General features: G+C 41.7%; 1 protein-coding gene across 2 annotated transcripts in view; it reads left to right on the top strand.

Moving 5' to 3' along the window:
* NSMCE2 (NSE2 (MMS21) homolog, SMC5-SMC6 complex SUMO ligase) overlaps positions 1-11938 on the top strand; it is a 131044-nt gene extending 119106 nt beyond the window's left edge. For both annotated transcript variants that reach the window (XM_030510857.1, XM_030510862.1), the window contains 3 exons: positions 7751-7851; positions 8167-8273; positions 11555-11938. In XM_030510857.1, coding sequence (XP_030366717.1) covers positions 7751-7851; positions 8167-8273; positions 11555-11681 — 335 coding nt within the window. In that variant the 3' untranslated portion in view covers positions 11682-11938. The remainder of the gene's footprint in view (positions 1-7750; positions 7852-8166; positions 8274-11554) is intronic.
* The last annotated feature ends 9462 nt before the right edge of the window (positions 11939-21400 follow it).

Here is a 21400-nt window from a genome sequence, read left to right as displayed (position 1 = left end):
AATCACAAAATCAATAGGTTAATGTTCAGGGCTTATAGCTTCATGCCCTCTCACCGTATACCTCATATATATTCCTACCTATGCCCCAACACATGACAAACTACATGTGTCTGTATTCACCACTCTCCTGACGCCAGTTCTGTCCGGGAATGTTTTCTAGCAGAAGCTTTTTCCACCTGAAAATCTGTCACTGTTTCAGCTTTCAGAAGTAAATGACTACAAGAGTGCACAAATGTGATACTGAAACAGGCAAAGCAACCTCCAATCATATAGGTTGCAAGATATATGATGTTACTTTTTCTTCAGGGATGTCATAGAGATGGGTTCTGCTTGTGAGTTAGTACATAGAGAATACTTGGCATGGATTGTTCTGAGAAAATCTGAATTAAATTTGCAGAACAGACCATCCAGGGACTGCTAAGGATTCATCCATATGGTTTGGATATGGCTCCAAACTGCTGTCAATACCGACAGCTTTCCTCTCACTACTCCTGTCCAGCATCAACAGTGCCTTTTTCAAGTCCACTGTGGAAGTGGATTAGGCTACACAGCCAAAAGGCACTCCTAGTGCAGAATAAGAGCGTCCACACAGCGAGTAAATGCCAAGTAGCTAATGCATTCTACATTCACACCCTCACTTATTTTGCAACAGCTTCCTTGTGTAGGCAAGCCCTACATGTTCATGTCATTTGATGGTGAGCATTGCATCAGTGACATTCCAGATTCTGACCACAATGTTAGTAATGGAAAGTGGTTCATCTTCTAATGAAATGGGAGGCTTCTTTTTTCTTTCTTCTGGTTGCATCTTTTGCAACTTTTTCTTTCATGTGTCTGAAGTGAATTTCTTCATTTTTAAATGTGTGTGATATTCTTCTAATCTCTGATACATGAAATGATGCTCTCTAAGATTGGACATTGCCTTTATACACTATACTGTATAAGGCAGTGATTGTTCAGTCTTTTTACTTCTGAAGAGCAGGAGAAAACCTGAGTAACAAAAATGTTCTTTACATATATTTGCTATTTAATAGCTTGTGTCTGATTTTTTTCCTCGTAAGATACTATGGTTTTTGTCTTGTTTTGCTCTTACTGTGGCATCCCTAACACTTTTGCACTCTTGTCACATGCCTGGCATGCTTTCATACAGACCCGGATACAGACTTAGAGTTTCCTGGTCACTTAAGTAGTCTGTTTATCAGTTGGGTTTATTTTCAGCAAGCCTTTGGTGTTTAACATGCTTATTAAGTTTACACACCATTGTGGGTGATGATAATTGAGATGGAAGAATATGGCCTTCTTAGGTTTTCCAGAAAAAGTGGCTCCTCTGAGTTTAGTGATGAGCCTTCATGACATCTTTTTAGGTAATCTTCATCTCCCCCAGGAGCTGCTTCAGATTGAATCCAGACTGCAGTGATGAGGAAACTGCTGCTTGAAATGTCATCCACGGGCTTTGAAGTGTGGATTTCTCATGTTTGTTTGCAATAACAGGGAGGAAGAAAGCTTCTTCTGTGTGTTTGCCTACCAAACTGCTCGAGTTGTGTGGTTTATAATCAAAGATACCCTTTCTGTTCACATTTCTAGGGACACAGCTCCCACTGCACAACAGTCTGAACTTCCCACAATCTAAAGGCAGAGATGATGACTTACTTTAAATAGTGAATGAGTTGAAGGTTTCACAGGGCACCTCTGGAGTTGGGTTTTGGTTTTTTCTAGGTGGGATTTGCAGTCACATTTTATTTATTAACACATTAAACAGCAAATTGTATCTAGCTCCAAGTGTCTTTCTGTCTCCTTCACTAACATTTCTGTAATGAGTGCCCCATAACATTTCCATCAAATCGTAGCCCCTCCTCATTTTAAGGTCATGCTGGAAAACTGGGATCAACCAGCTTTACCCTGTAGTGAAAGGGTAAAACAGGAACAGTATTTCCATTTGAAATAGTGTATTTTAAAAGGTCTGTGGCTTAGTTGGACAGAATACTGTAAGATACGCAAGTGTTGTGAATTTGATGGCATTAAAGGAGGTTTTAGAGGATTGTTGCTTAGTGCAACTGTTCTTTCCTTCCCCACTCTTACTATGTAGAGGAACTAATAATTGCCAATTTGTTCATCTGTCTTTCACACTCCAGGAAAGTGTGAAAAGAATAGCTTATATTTACAGGATTGTCATTTTATTTTTGATTGACCTAATGCTTGTCTATGTACTTCTTAAACACGTGTGTGTAAAACAGGGCACATAGAAGGGACCTGTCAGTAAATTACTGGCAAATTGCATGGCCTGAGCAAGAGCAAGTAAATTTGCAATTGCAATCTGGAGCAACATGTTAGAGGCCACCTTCCTTAGATCAACTTCTGTATTGCAACACCAGCAAGTAATCAAATTGTAATGTACTTTAATGCAAAGCCTAGTTTGGCTTGGTTGGCAAATTAAACTATCACATGCCTCTGGCAAAAGCAGAAAGCCTTTGAACTGTTTGCAGCTGTAGCTTGCACACCTTATTTTCCCTCTTAAAAATCAAATTAAACGGTAACCTGCAGCCTCTGGGGTAAGTTTCAAGGAAAATTAAACTGTTGCTAACCTTTCTAGCAAAGATAACTGTCTCTAATCAAGCTGAAAAGTCCAGGCCCAAATTCCCCTCTCCAAGTTTAGACAAATTCATTGGAGGAAAACTCGAGGGCTTATTAAGTACAAAGATATTACCTCTGACTCAGGAAGTCCTTGGCCACAAATTGCTAGAGACTGGGAAAGTTTGCCAGGAAGGTATTACTCTGGGCTTCCCCTCTTCTTTCATTCCTCCTATACCATTTACTGTGGAACCATCCTGGGGGCAGGACACTGGATGGTTGTTCTGGTCTGCTTCTCTGGATCTGGAATCGAACCCAAATTCAGGGCATGCTGACACACTCGTAAGCATCACCCATGGTGGTCTCAGCAATGTGTTTTGTGGAAAGCAGTGTTTGGGCTCATTCCCTCCTTTAGACTTGTCCTTAGACCTTCCTCACTCCGTGCTCTCAGTGCCCCAGCCTCCTGACAGCTATTGGATGTGATGATGATGTCCTTTACCTTCCCCACCTTTCATTATTTTCTGTGTCCTGCTGGCAGCCACACTTAGCATTTGACTTGCCCTCATAACATTCATGTTTTTCTTGGAGCTCTCAGAGATAGATTTTTTTCCCAGCCTGGATGAGTTTCTGTTATTTCTATAGAGTCAGCAGTACAATAGACCCTCTTGGGAGCCAAGACCTTGTCTGTCTAGTGGCTCAAGCTTACAAAGACTAAATCCTCCATGCTCAACGTTACCCGTTGATTTCCGGGATTAGTGTCTGAGTGATGGCAGGTAAGAAGGCAGAACAGTGCAGCACAAAAGAAATCAATTAAGTTTACATTGCAACATGTACTCACTTGGGGCCAGTTAGAGAAACAGGAATTGGGTAGAGGACATTGTTGGCACTGGACGCAGTGAGCAGGCAGCAGTCTGTCTGTCATATAAGTGACAACAAAAACGGAAAGGATCTTTCCTGTAATGCTTTATTAACATGTATACTATCCCTGGTTAATATAAGTCACAATATAGCAGTTAATGTCTCCACACTGTGGTTTTCTTATTTTTAAAATTTGGCTTAAAAGTCCTCAGTCTCTCTCAGCAGAGTAGGTAAAAACTGAGCTAAGGCATATTAGTCACATTTTTATCAAGAGATGAAAGTGATAGAGATATAAAGTACTACCAGCTTTTAATTAAAATTGAATGAGTAAAAAAACAGTTGGCAGTTGCAAAATTCATTATAATGTGTTACCAAAAATAGATACCTTTATGAGAATGCAGTTTTATTACAACAGTGGGTACTAATCAGCTGTAAACATCACTGCTGAGATAGCCAGATAGAAAACGTGTTACTAATACTCATAACAGGTTTCCATTGGCTGGAATGGAAAACTAGAAACTCTTAAAATGTAATCTCTCAAACTACCAAAATAGACACATGTACTTCTGTTACTTCAGGCAACATCTGAATTTCAGGAACAATAACTTAGTGTTTTCTGCATCTGGTTTTAATTTGCAAGGAAAACTCAATTTTACAAAAATGTAACCTGACTTAGCTGAAGTATGTGTGACCTGGTGGTTTTATTTCTTCTTTCTATAGAATAGTCAGACTTGAATTTAAATCCTCCAAACTTTTATATATTTAATATGGTAAAAAAATCCCTTTGACTTTAATAAAAACAATTTCCAGTATGAGTTTACAGGCATAATCTACAGTTTAGAGCATGTTACTGACCAGTTCAGGAGGTATGTGTGTCTTGCATAATGTCTGCAAAATTTACTGTAATTGAAAAAAGTTATTTTCCTCTCTCCTCCTGTAATCTAGATCATCAAGCAATAACAACAAATCTGTGGGTGGTTTATCTGATTTATGCTAATTTGCTATTGACATGTTTGAGGTATCACTTGCATCATCCCAGTCTTACATATTTATTATTTAAAATATTAGCTGTTTATGAAAAGGAAATATTTTAAATAATTATTCATTTTTGCTGTGATAACCTCTTGAAATCAGGGCCCCGCTCTGGTAGACTGTATACAAAATCATTGTAAATGAAGTGCAACCTGAAGTGTTTAAGATAAGCTTGCAGAATGAGGATGATTTGAATCCAGGAAGATTAATATATCCCACCTACAAGGATCTCAACTCATGGAATTTCAACCATTAAACATGAGGCATCTAAGTCACCTCCAAAGCCAGTACAAGAAAGAGGTAAAACCAGCCTGTGATTTAGCTCACATAATTTAGAGCCCTGAGGCCTTCAGGGGAGACTCAAGCACCAGTATCCAAGCTTGAGCTCATATTTTCAAACTTGGATGCTTCAACATAGTCTCCTAAATTCTTGTGGTGATACCTAAGTAAGCACACAAAGAAGTGATGAGTGAAGTGGTGACTCCTTAACAAAGTCAGAAGGTGCTGTGAGAGGTGAAGAGTCCTTGAATACTTCCAATAATTTCTAAGGAAAAGGCATTCTTTTTGAAAGCACATTAAAGTGTAATGAATGTGAAATAACCAGAGCTTTTAGGGCAGAATCGCATGCCAAGAATCATAGAATCACAGAATGGTTTGGGTTGGAAGGGACCTTGAAGATCATCCAGTTCCAACCCCCTGCCATGGGCAGGGACACCTTCCCCTAGATGAGGTTGCTCAAAGGCCCATCCAACCTGGCCTTGAACACTCTTCCAATAGAGGCCACTTACATGCCTGTGCTTTAAAAGTCACAGGCAGAAAAAGCACATTTTAAAACTTAACCCACCTTTCTTGGCATCCTTATATTGATAGAAAAATAAAATCATCCTTTGTAAACAGTCACCTGTCCTAGATCTTGCTTGTACTGCTGCGTTCTAACTTCATCAACTGGTATGATGCCCTGGTACGCTGGAACTACACACCGAGTTCATGAGTTGAAAGTACAACATCAAAAAATGTTTTCAGCAGGAAAGATGAGAGCTGCTAAATTTGTCAAAATTGGCAGATATGTTAATTTAAGGGTTCTGAATCTCTTGTTCTTGGTTGGAAAAAGAATCAGTATGGTATTTAAATAAAGCCAAATCTGCAATCTTGTTTAGCCTTGCTGTCTCGGTGGGATTTCACCCACTGTATTTCAAAAGCTTCATTAAAAAAAATCCCCCAACACTTCCCCCCTACCCCCAAGTTGTATTTTCTTCAACATACTATGTGTTTGTGATAGAATAAACCTTATATATGAGTAATCTAAGAATAATACATGACAGGTTTTCTTTTCTGAAAAGTGGTAACTCATACAAGTTTCTCTCTGATGTCTATACCATTGCAGTTTCGGTACTTACAGTCAAATTGTGCCCACTTTTTCCTTCCGATTTGCAAGTGTTTACTTTTATTAGGGGGTCAGTACCTGATAAAGGTATGTTAATAGTCAATGGAGACTGAAGCCTTAAAATTATTATTGACATTGGACATTTAAGCTCCTTTTCCCCCTTCATCCACACCCTCATTGATTGAATGAGGTCTTAGTAACAGAAACAGAAATACCTTTGATGCTTGCCTAAGTATTGCAGAAGTACCTGGGGGTCAGAAACATTCCTGAATGCTTGGAAAACTCTTGGTATATTGGAATAGAGAGAAGGACAAGCTAAGTTAAGGAGGAAGGAGAGATACACAAATAAAACTGGCATCCTGAGAGATGCAGTGGTGGAGTGATGGCTGCAATACTGATGCCAAGAGCACCTCAACCAGAGCTGTGCTGGCTTACATGGCAGTGTGCAGCCTAGACTGGGTGTGAGAGGTTGTGACTGCTCCAAGACTGATGTCTGCTGTTATCAACCGGAAGGTGATTGTATTATAGAGGTATGCAGGACTGACCCTAAGTTAGGAAACACTGGTCCTTAACAGATGTGGAAGACCAAATACCAGGGATGCAAAGGTGCAAAGATCAGCTGATAGGGTGCAATAGCAGCAAAGGGAACCAAGGCTCAGACTTTGCAGGAGGCCAGTCATGAAGTAGCTCTATACTCTGTGTCCACTTGTGTTTCTCACTGCCTCCTTGGCGACACAAGCCACTGAAGAGTTCATCCTCTTTGAACCCTGTGTTGCTACATTGCAGACTAGCTTGTGCAACTAGAGAGAAAAATGTTCTCTTCAGCTTGGGACACCTTGAGGACTGCACCCCAGGGCACTGCTGCAAAAACATTGCAGAACTACCCCAAAGGAATGGAAAGTTATGGCAGGTGTTAAGATAGCTATTATTACCAGATAAGATTTGAAGATAAACAAGTGCATTCAAGTAAAAGCCTAGATTCACAATAACAAAGTTAGGAAAAGATAAATCAACATGTATATGTTCATTAAGGTTAGACTTCTCCTTAGCTGCTCATGTGTCTCAACTTTGGACTCTGGCTAGTTTCTGCATGGAGCCCTGGGCTGGTGTGCCCCTGGGGATGCAGAGCTGCTTACATCTTGTCTTCTTCTTCTGCTAAAGGTGGGGAGCTGCATCTTCTCTAGCTGAAGGTCTTCTTCTTTGTCTGCCCCTCATTCCCTGGCATTGGGCCATCAGGTTTTCTGGGAGATTTCAGTATTTCATTCTGCCCCTTTTCTTAAGGTTACTTCAATAACAGTTCTATTGTCCATCTCAAATAACGCTTTCTTTGCTTTTGTTTTTCACTAATTATAGTCTTGTTAAAATACAGCAGCATCACTTTACAAATGACGCATTATGATAAATAGTACAAATTCCTTTTAAAGTATGTACTCTGTATAGAGGCTATATATCAAGCCCATTTATGACATTCAGACACAAACTGGTCTTGAGAGTAGGACTGCCAAATCTGCAAAACCTCCACCTCATCACATTGTTAGATTTTGGGGACTCATCTGCGTGTTACTGGTTTTTGGTGAACTTCAACAGAGAATACTAAAGGTTTTGATATATTCAGGCCAGCTTGCTTTCCTTCCCAGGACTTCTTTCTAGCATTGGCTATAAATAGCTACACACAGACACAGACACACAAAAAGGTGGTTACCATTTAAAACTCCACATTTTCTAACAGAGACTATAGCACAGTACTTTTTGCAGTATCTCGTTCAGGGAGTAGTACAGAAATATGTTGTGGCATTTTAGATATATCACCATGAGATAATACTTGGCAAATGCTGGATTTTGTTTGCTTATTTTAAGTATTGGCTATCTGTATTAAATATTAAGTGAAAATTGTCTTGTTTCCCATTATAGTTTGCCATAAATCAGGTAATGATGAAGACGCCATTGAACAAATCGATGAAGATATAGCTGTGACTCAGAGTCAGATGAACTTTATTTGTCCCATTACACAGGTATGCTATCACTGTATAATCAATTGGGAAATAGTTATTTCATATTCTTCATTGATGGTTTATTACAAATCTGCAACACTTGTTAAAAATCAGGCAGTATAAATTACAAGCACTATAAGAGAAGAGCAACATTGCCTGGGAAAAAGCCCTGCATAAGTAGGAATGCAGTCAACCATGCGGGACCTGACCCTGTAATTTGAGTGGAACGCCATGTATGAATGGCAAACACACTTCCTGCTGTTTTACATAAAATCTCATAGGAAGCATTTTCATGGGCATTATCAGTTCCTTTAAATCAATGTTTATCGATTACAGATGGAAATGAAGAGGCCGGTTCGAAACAAGATCTGTGGACACACTTATGAAGAAGACGCCATTCTAAAGTTTATCCAGACTCGAAAGCAGCAAAAGAAGAAAGTCCGGTAAGCGAACAGGAATGTGTGGAAAAGCTATTTGCTTTGCTGTGTAAGTGGAATTTTACTCCACTTGTTCTAGGAAATGTATTTGGATTGGCAAGGCTGCAGGAAGTAATACCTCAGCGTCTGCCCAAGTCACAGTCTCCTCATTAGCACTGTACATGTGAAGCAGCTTTTCTTTTTAATGAAAACAATGTGTAAGGAAATATTCAGGAAGTGTGTGAGGAAGTTACAGCCACTCGTAGTACCTGCACGACAGAAGTAAAGAGATTTTGTAGAGCCATGAACAACAAAGAGAAACTTCAGCTTCCTAAAATGTAGTTGCTCATTTTGTTTCCACTGCTTATTTAGCAAGCCCTGAAGTTAGTGAAAAATAAAAGTCTCCTCTGTGCACCTCCTCTTGTAGTTATATTCCAATAAAGCTGAGAAATATTAAAACAACCAAATGAGTGTTAAAGTGAGAAATATTAAAATACAACTTTTTAGGTAGTAGAGTCTAAGAATGATCAGACAGAGCTTTAAGACTGATCAGATAGGATTTTGCAGTTCCTGCTATGATGCAATTAAGTATTTCTTACTTTATAGCATCAAAGCAGGCTGCCACTTTCCACTCAGGACGTATTTTTGTGAGTGAAAAGATGTAACAGTTGAATTTCTGAAATTCTCCCTGGTAAGTTTCAAATTTAGGATAGTTTTTATTAAAAAAAAAAAAAAAAGAAAAGGGACTCAAACCCTTTTTAGAGCAAATTGAGAGGACACAGCATTTCATCAGTAATTTTGCATTTGTTTTTGCACCATATGTGTGAGAGCTTCACGCTTCGGGGTTGATGACCTCATGGAAACTTACCACTTCTGGCCTTTTTAATGAATGTGCAGTTTACACATGGTCAGGAAGGTCTGTCAGAGACTAGCAACCTGATTTCCCCAAAGATAATGCCACAGGCGGCTTACTTCCTCCATCTGTTGCTCTTGTGTATCTGTTAGACTCTACATACTCTGCCATGGGGGATACAGAGGTGGAGCAGAACTTTTTATTCCATGCTTCTTCCTGGCTATAGGAAAGCCCAGTTATGAAATCAAGGATCAGCTGGGATGTTTCACCACTATCTTAGTGTCAAGACAACTTGAAGAACAAGATGGAAGTACCTTGTCTGTGTTATGAGGTCTAGGGAGAAAAAGTGAAGTGGGTGCAACATCCTGGGAATGACAAAACCAGCAACACGGATGGACAGAAACTTGGCTGGAAAAATGAATGGGAGTTGCGAAATAGCTCATAAGCTGGAGAGAAGAAAGTGAGTGTTCTGAAGGACAGGGACAGGCTAGGAAATATGTTCTCAACAGCCCAAAGATATGACAAAAATAGCTTGTGCAATATAGAACAGAATTTAGGATGTTCATATGTATTTCCCTGTGTTGTTAAATCCATAAAGAAAATGTCATGGTAGTAGAGATTGTTGTAGTGGATCAAAAGTTTCAGCACTGCCGAAAAATTAATAGGCCACGTGGTTGAATTTTATCTCATCTTTTAAGAAATTAAAGACTTAGAGAAACTCTAGAGTAAAAGAAAAAGCATGTAAGCTGTACAACACCTGGCTTTAAAAGCTACCTTATACCCAAACTGAAGTTATTTATGCAGTCTGAATAATAGAAGTACTTAATTTCAAGCTTTTGCCTCGTAACTTCACCATTTTTACAGCAGTTATTCCAGTATGCTAGCAAAGCACACACACAGCAATCACTTGGCTTCTCTGTTACTAAATTAAGAAAGACTACTTGGTTTTCTCTGCCCAGTGTCACTGACCTGCTGTAATTTTAACCTTTCTCATGAAAATGCAGTCGGTTTTGATTAACCATAGTCTGCTGTGGTGGGAAGACAGGCCAGCTGATGCAACAAGTTCCTCATTTGAGTACCCCATTCTGGGTTGCTGCCACTTGACTACATTCCCAGCAGCAATATTCAAGTGGAATCAGGTGCCCTGATAGAGTAGAGACATAGTTAGGGGGATCCTCTCTATCCTGACTCTGAAATCAAACTGCTGCTCACTCTGCAGTTACAGGAGTGGCTGTTTCCTCACACGTACTTTCCTGTTTGAAGCCACGGGATCCCTTCGGTGCACTTGGCAGTGCAGTAGCTCAGTGTCAGCTCTTCAGCTGACGTATACACAGGCACCGGTTTTGTGCTGATAGACTGGCCATAGATTCCTTCAGGCAACTCTTACGTGTCTCCATTTGCTCACTGTTTTCCACCGCCTGGAAGGACATACTAATACTTGATGCTTACAGGAAATGTGAGAAGCTTTCTGAGCACTTGTTATTCATTAATCTGGCAAGCTATTGCTCTTATAAGGTGATAAATGGGAAAACTGAGGCACAAAGCAATTAAGTGACTTATCCATGACAAACACAGTAAGTTTGGACAAATCTGGAGTAAAAGCTATGAGTGGTGAGTGTAAATAAGTTCAGCACCTTAGAAAAAAGTTACTCCCAATAGAGGAAAATTCAGAAAAAGTGTTACTTCTGACTGCAGGTACCATCTGTGCATGTTTGGGCCACTGCCAAAGGAAAATGACCTTTGGTCCCTGAATATCTTTCACTCTGCTGTCTTCATCTGGCTGTTTCAAGTAGTTGTAAGACATTTTGTATTTGATTATCATTTAAAGGCTGTTAATTTGACTCCAGCTCTCCTTTCTGTGCTTTCTCAGTTCATAAAAGGCCAGGGAAATTTTTACGCCAACTAGATTAGTGCACTGACTTCACCAGTCTGCCTTTGCAAGTCTCATTCTCTTTTATCTGTTTTCCTAGAAATTAATTTCCGTGGCTGGGAGGTTGGAACTAGATGATCTTAAGGTCCTTTCCAACCCAAACCATTCTACGATTCTATGATTCTATATATATGTCAGTGGAGGTTATACTTTTCCACTGCAGATTATTAAGGTATGAGGTAGTTACCTGGCAAAGAGAGAAAGCAACACAGAAAGATGTTCATGCAATACTAGTGCCATTACTGATGCAGGCAGCATGTGTACATAAAGAAAGAGAGTGATCCACAGGTGAGAGACTCTGTCTCTCACTGTGTTCTTTCCTTCCTTCAGCTGTTGATTCCCACCAGTTTAGATAAGTGGATTTATTTTTCCCTGCAGAGAAGCTGGCGAAGAGGAAAAGAGGTAATGAGGAACTCGGAGAAAAACCCAGATAAATACAATAAACCAGCAGATGTTATGTAAACCCCTATATCTGACAAATACAATTCTTCTGGTTTAATGAAGTCTCTCTTTTCTTGTTAACAGATGCCCTAAAATTGGCTGTAGCCATTCTGATGTAAAAGGATCAGATCTTATGCCAGATGAAGCACTTAAAAGAGCGATCGACAGTCAGAATAAACAAAGCTGGTCAACACTGGATGAGACACTTTGATATGTTGCTGCTACAAAGAAAATTTCTTATTAGAGGTCTTGTGAGATAAGCTGCTGATTGTAAGTAGGTTGTGTAACTGGCTGTTATTGAAAGTGTTTCATTTATAGGCAAAGTTGAAGGTCTCAGCTGTAACTGAGAGCATTTTTTAAACTGACAAATGTGAGAAATTCCAGTTCAACTTGTTTGGTGTATTTTTAACCTTCCTGAAATTCTAAAAGCTTGCATTCAATAAATAAATCATGTTTTGCAGCATGTAACCTTCCTTGTCAGTGTGCTAATTTTTCCAGCATATTAGAGATGCAGATTCTGCAGGCATGTAATAGTGAGTGCTTTGCTCAGTATTGCAGATAATTCTGTTACTGCCTCTGTAACTGCTGGGAATACTCAGGGCATTCTGACCAAGGATTTAGCCTGCTTGGGAGCACATCCGTGTTTTAATACAAACCTTACTAGAGGTTAATTTGCAGGAAGTGCTGCACATCTATACCTTCCATGTGGACACACAATATTACCACTCAGCTTTGAGGATCTTGGCCTGGTTCTTACAGTTATTGAACACTGCCCTAACTTAGGCTTTTCTTTTGAGATTCAGAAGCTGTTTGCATTTGGAGTCCCAGAGGGCTTTACCTTAATACTGTAGGTTAGGAGACTACAATCATTCACAAATGTATTCGAACAACTAATTTGTAGATAATACAAATATATTGTAACCATATGCCTTGAATTGAAAAGCAGTTAATATAATTTTGTATAAGCTCCAGATATCTATTTGGGCACAGATCCAAAAAAGGATTTAAACTTGGTGACATTCCATATTTACTACCTCAATTGATCTGAACACATCTAGCAGATAAGGCGCTACATCTATGAATTAGAAATAGCCAAAGGTAAAAGGAGCTGCCTTGGTGGTCAGATGGCAATTACCCCTTGGCATATGTGAAGCAGAAAATACAGGTTTCATTGAGCTTTGGGATCCTGAGTGGGTTAGATGGTATTTTCCTTGGTCATTTTTCTGAATTTACAATCTGACATTGAGTGTAAAATGTGGCTGAGGTACCTAAATGCTAAACGTCTCACTCTGGGTTTCTGTTTGCTAACAGCTTTCCTTTCGTAGACCGTTATTAACCCCAATTGCACTTAAGAGTGCCAACCACTTCAAACTGAAATTGTTATTTTGTAACTGAAGAATATTAATCTGCAAGCTGATTTCGTAGCTGGAAAAGGGAACTGAACCATTATTATTATTTGCACTGAGCTTTTGTGTTCGGAACACTTCATGGGAATTAGCTGGGTAATTTTCATAATGTGGCCTAACCCCAAAGGTCCATCTTTTCAAAACTCAGCAGTGATCATGAGTGCTTCTGTCTATAAGCCCAGCTAAAATAGCTGAAGGATACTGGGGGGTGGTTCAGCAGTATGTACATTTTTATGTGTAAAACTCAGGTCCCTTTTAAGATGGCTCAGGTCTCAAACCTATAGTATTTAAGATGGGTCACTATTTTCAGTTAAATACCACAAGGGAGGATGTTAAATAAAGCATTTGTTCAAAAAAAGAAGGTGGGAGGAGTCCTAAACTGTTCATAGTTTTCTGTTTCACCTTTAAGTTTGTGGTTAAATTTACTCCAGCACCGTTTATAAGCAAAACACTCAGAAGCAGAAATTTGTGATGGTTAAACAATCTCTGCAGTTTCTGACAGAGGTGCATTAGTGTCCTCATGGATCTAATTCAATCCCTGGTGGTAACTGGTCTCCCAGGTTTCCAGAGGTACATACATTTTACATGGCCACAGTGTCGCACCTCAAAGTTAGTTTGTGTAGGTGCCTGGATGCTTGAGTGTGCCTTCCAATAACACATAACATTATAAATGCTAAATTATACCCAGATTAATTGGTACTGACAGACTGGTGGCAGCAGGTTTGGTTTGCTACTGGTGATGTTTGTACCAGTATACCCTTAGATAGCTGCAGTTCCTGATACAGTCATTACCCTCCTGTTCCAATGAGTAATGCTGTAAAGGAGATTGCTGTCTTGGTTACACCTTATTGTCCTACGTTAGAGAGGCTTGACCCATAGCAGTGCTGGTGGCCTTAGTTGAAGCTGCACTCAACGTGTTTCTGTGTTAGCTAATGCACACGTAATAACGTGAACCGCCTGCTTAGGATGATGCAGCTGGGAGAGAAAACAAACAGATCTGAAGCAACACTTTAAATGAAGAGAACAAACAGTCAAGCACTCACTTACTGCCACTCTAAGTGGAAAGGTATTTCTGAATGTTCACATTCCTGCCTCAGTATACATGATCTTCCTTCTCTCCTTTGCTAGCCTGAGCCAGGCAGCATCAGTGAGTCAGAGCACCTGAACAGCAAGTGCCTACATTCTGAAATCCAGTCTTCAGCTGAAAGAAATGGAGTGATGTCTGGCAGAACTTACTTGCTTAGCTTTAATAACATATCACAGATGAGGCCAAGAAGCATGTGTATTTAAGTAGAGGTAGGTTTCTTTCTTTTATCATCAGATACACCTCTTTTCAAGTGTGGCCACAGCCACATTTTCCAGAAAAAGATGAATACTCATGCACTTACAGGCACTCACAGTCAAGATTGCTGACAAGAGTACTTGAGTCCCCTCCAAATCACTGATGCACCGCATAGATTCAGCTGAGAAAGCTGTCTGCATTTATTAAAATCAATGAAGTTCCCCCCAAAATGTTGGCATTTCTGAATTTAAACTATATCATAACACCCAAAGAATGCTAGTTCGATGAGTGATTTTTTTTTTTTTTCTCTGGGCATGGAATTTGAGCCATCCTGTTGTTTTTTCTTGGCTGGTTTTCTCTTGTTGATTCTTACAAGTAATTTCCTTCTGAAACTGAAAGATTACAGGCTTGGTCATCAGCATGAATTGCAGCTGGCACTTTACTAGGTGGAAGGACAGACTAGCCTTGGCAACTGGGGAAGACTTCTGTGCCTGTCAACTCACCTGATGGAAGTTATAAACCACTACTGATCCATTGGGATGGCTGTAGTTACTGGTAGCTCTTTGCTCTTCCATTTGCAAAGTCTGTGATGCAGCTGTGACCGCTCTGCTCCCATGTGTCCCATGAACTCTGCTCTGGATAGAAGTAGCTTGAAAGAGTTAAAGAGTAAAAATAAGTGTGTGTGATGAATAAGCGGATCTGTATGATTCACAGAAGTGGAAACTCAACAGCAGTTAAACCTTCAAATCTTAATCTGTTTTGCCTATAAGATACCATATGTAAACAGGCATATGTTAACAGTTCACAGGGTAATTTGTGTCTCATTGTTTGACGTCAGAAATTTTGCAACAATATGTAAGGAAAGAAACTCAGAGGTGAGGTGGGTTTAATTTTCCATAAATGCAGCAAACCTCAATGTGGCTGAGAAGGGTCTGTCACTGACACAGGTGAGAACCTGGCTCTGCCAGAGAACAGAAGTTCCATGGAGTCTTCTGAGTGATTAAAGAAATGTCTAATCAAACATTACACCAAAGACAAGGCAGGAGGGATCCATGTGATGCAGCTTTCAGTGGTACCCCGAGGCATGAGCCATTAAGGCAGCTCTCTCACTGGAACAGATTCTCCCCATGCAGCAGAATTCTCCATTTTACAACTAGAGAGTCTGGAGTTTTCATATCAGTGGAGCCACGACATGTAAAGATAAAAACTGATCAGGCAGGCATCTCACGGAAGATTTAGCACACTTGTGCTAAAAGGAGCGCATATTCCTCTGAATCAAGGACGTATTCATCATTACTGCTCCGGAGCTGTGATCTTATTCATTCTAGAAGAATCAAAAAGACTAGGCTAAGTCAGTGCTCCCTTGAGAAATACCCGGAGCAAAAGCAGGGGCTGCAGGAAGTGATACCGATGACTCAGCAGCCAAGGCCAACACGCTACCTTATTTTAGACAATGTCCTCTCGGACATACATCATGTTTCCTCATGAGTGGCTGATGACAAAGGTCTTACCTGCCTGTGGTCACAAGTACCTCATGACGTTTGTCTCAAGAATAGCTCTAGTGTTGTGGCCCAAACTAGCTTAGAATTCGCTGTGCGATGTGATAACTTCAAGTGAAAGTTAATCTCCATCTTCCCTAAAAATCTCCATGTATGGATCCTGAGGTACTGTGTGGTCCATTAACTGAACATTTTCATAGCGGATAGTGTTATACAGTGAAAATGATGCACCTAGGAAAGGGGCTTCCTGGAGTGGACAATGTTAAAATATCCCAAGCACAGGTCTTCCTTTCTTTTGCTACAGCCAAAGCCTTAAACTGATGGCTCCTCGCTACAAGTACAGACTAGTACTGACCGCACATTGCAAGTCTTCCATAAACAATGATTTATCTTCTGGTCATAAGGTCCTTACTATTAATACAGATTATTTCAACCATACAATGTGGTCACAGCAGTGCACAGAGGAGAACCCTATGTGTAGATGCCAGTGATTCTAGGCTGCCAGCCTGTAAGAATTAAAACCATGAGATTGATTGTTAAGCAAGTACAATTCTGGGATGTGTGTACATTGTACAGTAGATACCCATGTGTGTGCATGAGTAACGTCAGTGGCTTAAAAGGACTGCAGCAATGTACAGAAAATAGTGTGTTTCTTCATTTCAAAATGGGCTGAGCAGAGAGCCTGCCTCGCTCGCTTATTCTGATGTTAGCCCAGACCTGAAGACAGAGCTTGAAAGCACGCACATGAATTGAATTGCATGGGAAGCTTACCAAAGGAAGTGTTTGCTTGTAAACTCAGTATGAATAGGATCTTCTCTGACCGCAAGGGAAATGGAGAGACACTCATTCACTGTCCGCTTGTGCAATCAACTTCTGAAGTAAAAACAGGATTTGAGGTTTAAAACCTGAACCTTCACATGTCTTTCAAGCAACAGAAGCCTTCATGCTCTTTAGTCTGGAAAGGAACAAAGTCAGGAGGTGCTGCTCGTGAGACTCCTTGGATTTGATAACAAATGGCTTATCAAAAGGGAATTATTTAGAGTTCCTAGCAACAGCAACCCTCAGTGCAGCTTCTGTGCAGGCTTGAGGAGAGACATCTGAACACCATTACAGTGCATTTCTTTTGATGTTGTTACGTGCTTGTCATGTGTTTTGTATCTTCACAGTGAATCTGCCGCTGAGTTCCACCGTGTCTAAGGATGGTTGTGGCTTTATCACAGATGCCATTCCTGCTGTAAAAAACATGAAAGTTCTTTATCACCTGGCCACACAACTACTTTGAGCCCTGTCTGTGCAGGGTAATTCTGTACACTTGCAGATTATGGACAACCTCCTGGTTTTAAGTTGCTGCCTTTCAATCTAGCAGTAGTTTCAGTTTAATTATATGGCTTGGGATAACTTGTAAAGTAAAGATACTTATTTTTCATCACTTGCCCAATAGTTTAGTTTAATATTAGCTGCAGTATTTGTGTGCCATGGCTCTCTCATCCCGTAACTAAAATAATGACTTTTTAATTTCCTCCCATAGCAAGCAGCCAGTTTATTTATAAGTGGCCTAATCTAATAGAGATTTACGCTGCGTATCCCATGAGACATACTATCAAAGTTACCAGACCTGTCCCAAGCACTTGGGAAGTGGGGAGATGGTTACACAATTCTCATTGCCTCTGGCTGCTCTAGTTACAAAGATAAAGGGTCAGAGAACTGGAGCAGCGGAGATAATTTTGTGAGCATCCAAGGAAAAGCAGCTGATCAGGTGAGCGTAGGCACTGGCTGAGGGCGAGACAGGCAGATGCTTGAATAAAATCCCCTTGAATAAAACAACATTCCAGGAAATGGCAATGTCAATGCCTTACCCCCAGACAGTCTGGATTCTTAAATCTTCATCTAGCAGGTGCAATAGTGCTGCTTCTGTGTTTTAGAACGGAAAAAACATATATGAAGAGCAACAGCTCTGGCAAATCTGTGCAGGGCAAGACCCTTCCCTCTGCTGGGATGTGCCCAATCTGTGACACACGTTCCCCAGGAGCTCCAGTCCCAGCTCCTCATCTAGCTTCCTGTCAGGAAGACAGGAGCCAGTGATCAGTCCTGCTTGCTCTGACCATCTTTTTCCCAGGCAGGATCTACTCTTTGTAATGATTTTGTCATGTCCTTTGTCTGGAAGCTCCTCATACTTCCCGAGCATCAGGAGGGTGCCTGTTGCATTCTGTCCTCCTTTGCGAAGTACTGACCAGTACTCCCAAAGGCCATCCCTCACCACCTCACTGGTACCGGGCCCATCGGAGCATCTTAAGCTGGATGTTTGGTTCCTGTAGTCTGGTGGCTCACAGCAGTTTGTTTCTCCAGCACTTGGGTAGCAAGACTCATCCACATGAGAGTCAGTGTTTTATCCCGACATGAGGTCTGTATGTGTAATTCCGCACTGATCTATGTTCCACAATGATTTACAGTGCTATCCATCGGAGATGAGGAACACTGCTTGGGTTCATTTGGAAGGGCTCTAAAGCCATCCAGACTGAAATTCACTGCAGGCACAGCTGAGAATCACCATGCAAGTATTCATCTCATGTATGCTAAGCAGGTAGCCCCAAAAAATTCTGGGGAGGAGATGGAATGATCAAGGCTTGTGCAGGGAATAGAAGAAAGACTCCCAGACAGCTTGATTTCAGGAGACCAATGCAGGAGATATACCTGGATGCTTAAAAGTCTGTGGTGTGACCTACAATGAACAAGAGATGCTATGGCAAGTGTGGTAGCCCCATATTCTGCCAGAATCTTCTAATACTGAAGTGCTGCAACACTTTTCTGTTTTTCTCAAACCTTTCCCTGGAGTTCCTCCTGTTCTCTGCAAGGGTTTGTAACCAAACCGTGGTTTGGTTACATGCAAGCACTGGTGAAGATGAGTAAGGAGGACAAGTTTCAACCCTTTTGAGAAGCACCATGCCGTGCAGGTCATCAGACACCATCGCTGGCATCCCTTGTTTTACATTTTGGGGATCAGCTCAAATTAGAGAGAACAGAAAAGCCAAAGTGGGAATAACTGCTCTGCTCTGCATGTTGAAATGAATTCTGTGGGGAAGGAAAGGAGTCTGGATGTAGACTGGAGCTGTACCCAAACAATAAAACTGAGAATGAGGTAGTGAGCATTATTAATTTGGTTAATAATTGCTAATATATGTTCATTCATGACGTTAATGTTCTGAGTACCTGAAAACATGCCAGACATTTTAAAGCAGCAATGAAGGTTTCCTGCTGCCAAGAACTGCCTCATTTTGCAAAGACTCAATACCTGAGAGATTTAAGGTTGGGTTCATCCCCGCCACATGCAAACACTGAAGTTTGGTCCGTACACCAGGGTTCACCAGGGGTTCTCTTTTCCTGGCCTTCAAGGACTGCACTCCCAGTTTGTGCTCCAGTAGGCAGGGACACCCCACAGAGCATCAAAACTGGGGAATCCCTTGGAGAAGTATCTCCCAGACACCAGGAGCCTGTGGCAGGACTGTGAGGTGTGATGCTGTGGGTGCCTCTGTGCTCTTCTCTCATACCCCAGATAGTCTGGGGGGGACAAGATGATGAGAGCGGCTTTTTGCCCTTCTGAAGGACCAGTGTTGCTACCCCCATTTGGTAGCCTGAACCAAGCGCCTGTGCTGGTCCTGGTGGCAGGGCCAGCTCTGGGGTCCCTTACACAAGGAGGACATTGACTCGTTGAAGTGAGTCCAGAGGAGGCCAAGAAGATGATCCGAGGGCTGGAGCACCTCTCCTATGGAGACAGGCTGAGAGAGTTGGGCTTGTTCAGCCTGGCAAAGAGAAGGCTCCGGGAAGACTTTAGAGCAGCTTCCAGCGCCTAAAGGGGCTACAAGAAATCTGGAGGGGGGCTTTTTGCAAGGATATGTAGGGACAGGACAAGGGGGAATGCCTTTAAACTGGAAAAGGGCAGAATTAGATTAGATATTAGTAAGAAATCCTTTACTATGAGGGTGGTGAGACATTGGCACAGGTTGTCCAGAGAAGCTGTGGTTGCCCCGTTCCTGGCAGTGTTCAAGGCCAGGTTGGACACAGGGGCTTGGAACAACCTGGTCTAGTGGAAGGTGTCCCTGCTCGTGGCAGGGGGTTGGAACTGGATGATCTTTAATGTCCTTTCCAACCCAAACCATTCTACGACCCTGTGAGGTGGCCAGCTGTGGATTCTAAGAGGCTTTAAACGGGTGGGAGGCTGGCAAGGTGAAGGATACAGCTTCTAACAGCATGTGCAAATGGATCCCCTGTACAGCCCTTCCCTTCCATGGGGACAGAGAGAGGTGGATCTTTGGGAGGGTGAGGACCAAAGGCATGTACGTACCCCAGGTGCACCACTTGGTTTTTACACTGCCATCCTCACTTCTGCTCACACTGCACCTCAGCCTGAGAGCACCACAGGGGATGCTGTTACACACTAATGCTGCCTGTGAGTACTTTTATGTAGGTCCATCGCTATTTTGATGTGTCTACACCCTTCCCCTGTCCCCAAAAGCACTGACACCCCCACCTCGCGCTATCCCAGGCATGGGAAGCAGCCCACACATGCAGCATCCTACAGCTAAACTCACCCAGCAGTGGCATCCCAGTCATAAAACTTCCAGGAAGGGAAAAGTACAACAAAGGTCTGATGGATACTTGCGTATGTTTTACCTATGAGAGGAAGGAAATAAATAACATGCTGTGAGAGTTGTGGTGAATGGCTCAGAAACAATCTGCAGACATTAACGGAATTGTATTTCTGGGAAATAAAAAAAAGGAAAGGAAAATGCAGGCCCTGGGATATCCCTTTATGGCATATGCATTTTATGTTTAAATGCATTAATGGGACTGCTATGCTATGAGTCATCCTGAACAAGAGTTTCATGTGTTTCTTAAAATACACTAGAAGTAGCTGAAGGCATGCACGGGTTTGCCGCTCAGTTATCTGTCAGGAATCTGAGCAAATACCTGCACGCACAGCATCACGGCTCCGGAGCTGGGGGCGCCCGAATGGGGCCCTCTCTGCTGCTTAAACAGACCTGGGAACCGAAACGGGAGAGGAACTGATCCTGCAGAGTAACAAGACGCAGGCTCCCAGTGTTATTAGGGAAGCCTCAGCACTGATTTGCATATATGTAAACAGCAAAGCTGGAGAGTTGCCTTCTGAAGCACTCTTGTCAACACTACAGCTGTCTGCAGTTTTTCCAGGCATCATTTGTTGTCTGGTTTTCTCTTATTTTTCTTCTGTTTACTCACAGCCCTGGCTGCAAATCTATTTACTATTCCTTTAAACCCACACGTTCGGAGCTGGACTCTCTCTGCTCCTTGCAGGTAACTTCAGCAGTGGGCTGCTGCTTGCTCTCCATGCTATTCCTTTTTCGGAGAGCAGATAGTTTTAACATAGGAAACACCCAATGCCAAGTATTTCTGATGGTGCATGTTAAGTTGACGCTCGCAGTTAACACACAGCAGCTTCACGGTGCAAACCATGGGATGAACGATGGTTATTTAGTGATTAGTGAAAAGCAAGAACTGGGGCTGGGGCAAAGCCACAGCACACGTATAAAGGAGAAGCTCCTGGGAATGAGCTGGGCTCGCTTTCTCTCCACATTTATCCTGGCTTCACTCTTTGTTTTTACACATCGCACGAGGCGATGCTGTCTCGAAAGCACCACAGCAGCATTTGGAATTTCTGGCACCGCTTCCCAGCGGCGCACGCTGGTCCTGGATAAACCCGCTGCTGCCA

Source organism: Strigops habroptila, chromosome 1, assembly GCF_004027225.2.
Source record: "Strigops habroptila isolate Jane chromosome 1, bStrHab1.2.pri, whole genome shotgun sequence".
Taxonomy (NCBI): Eukaryota; Metazoa; Chordata; class Aves; order Psittaciformes; family Psittacidae; genus Strigops; species Strigops habroptila.
This window is presented reverse-complemented; position numbering and strand designations above follow the sequence as displayed.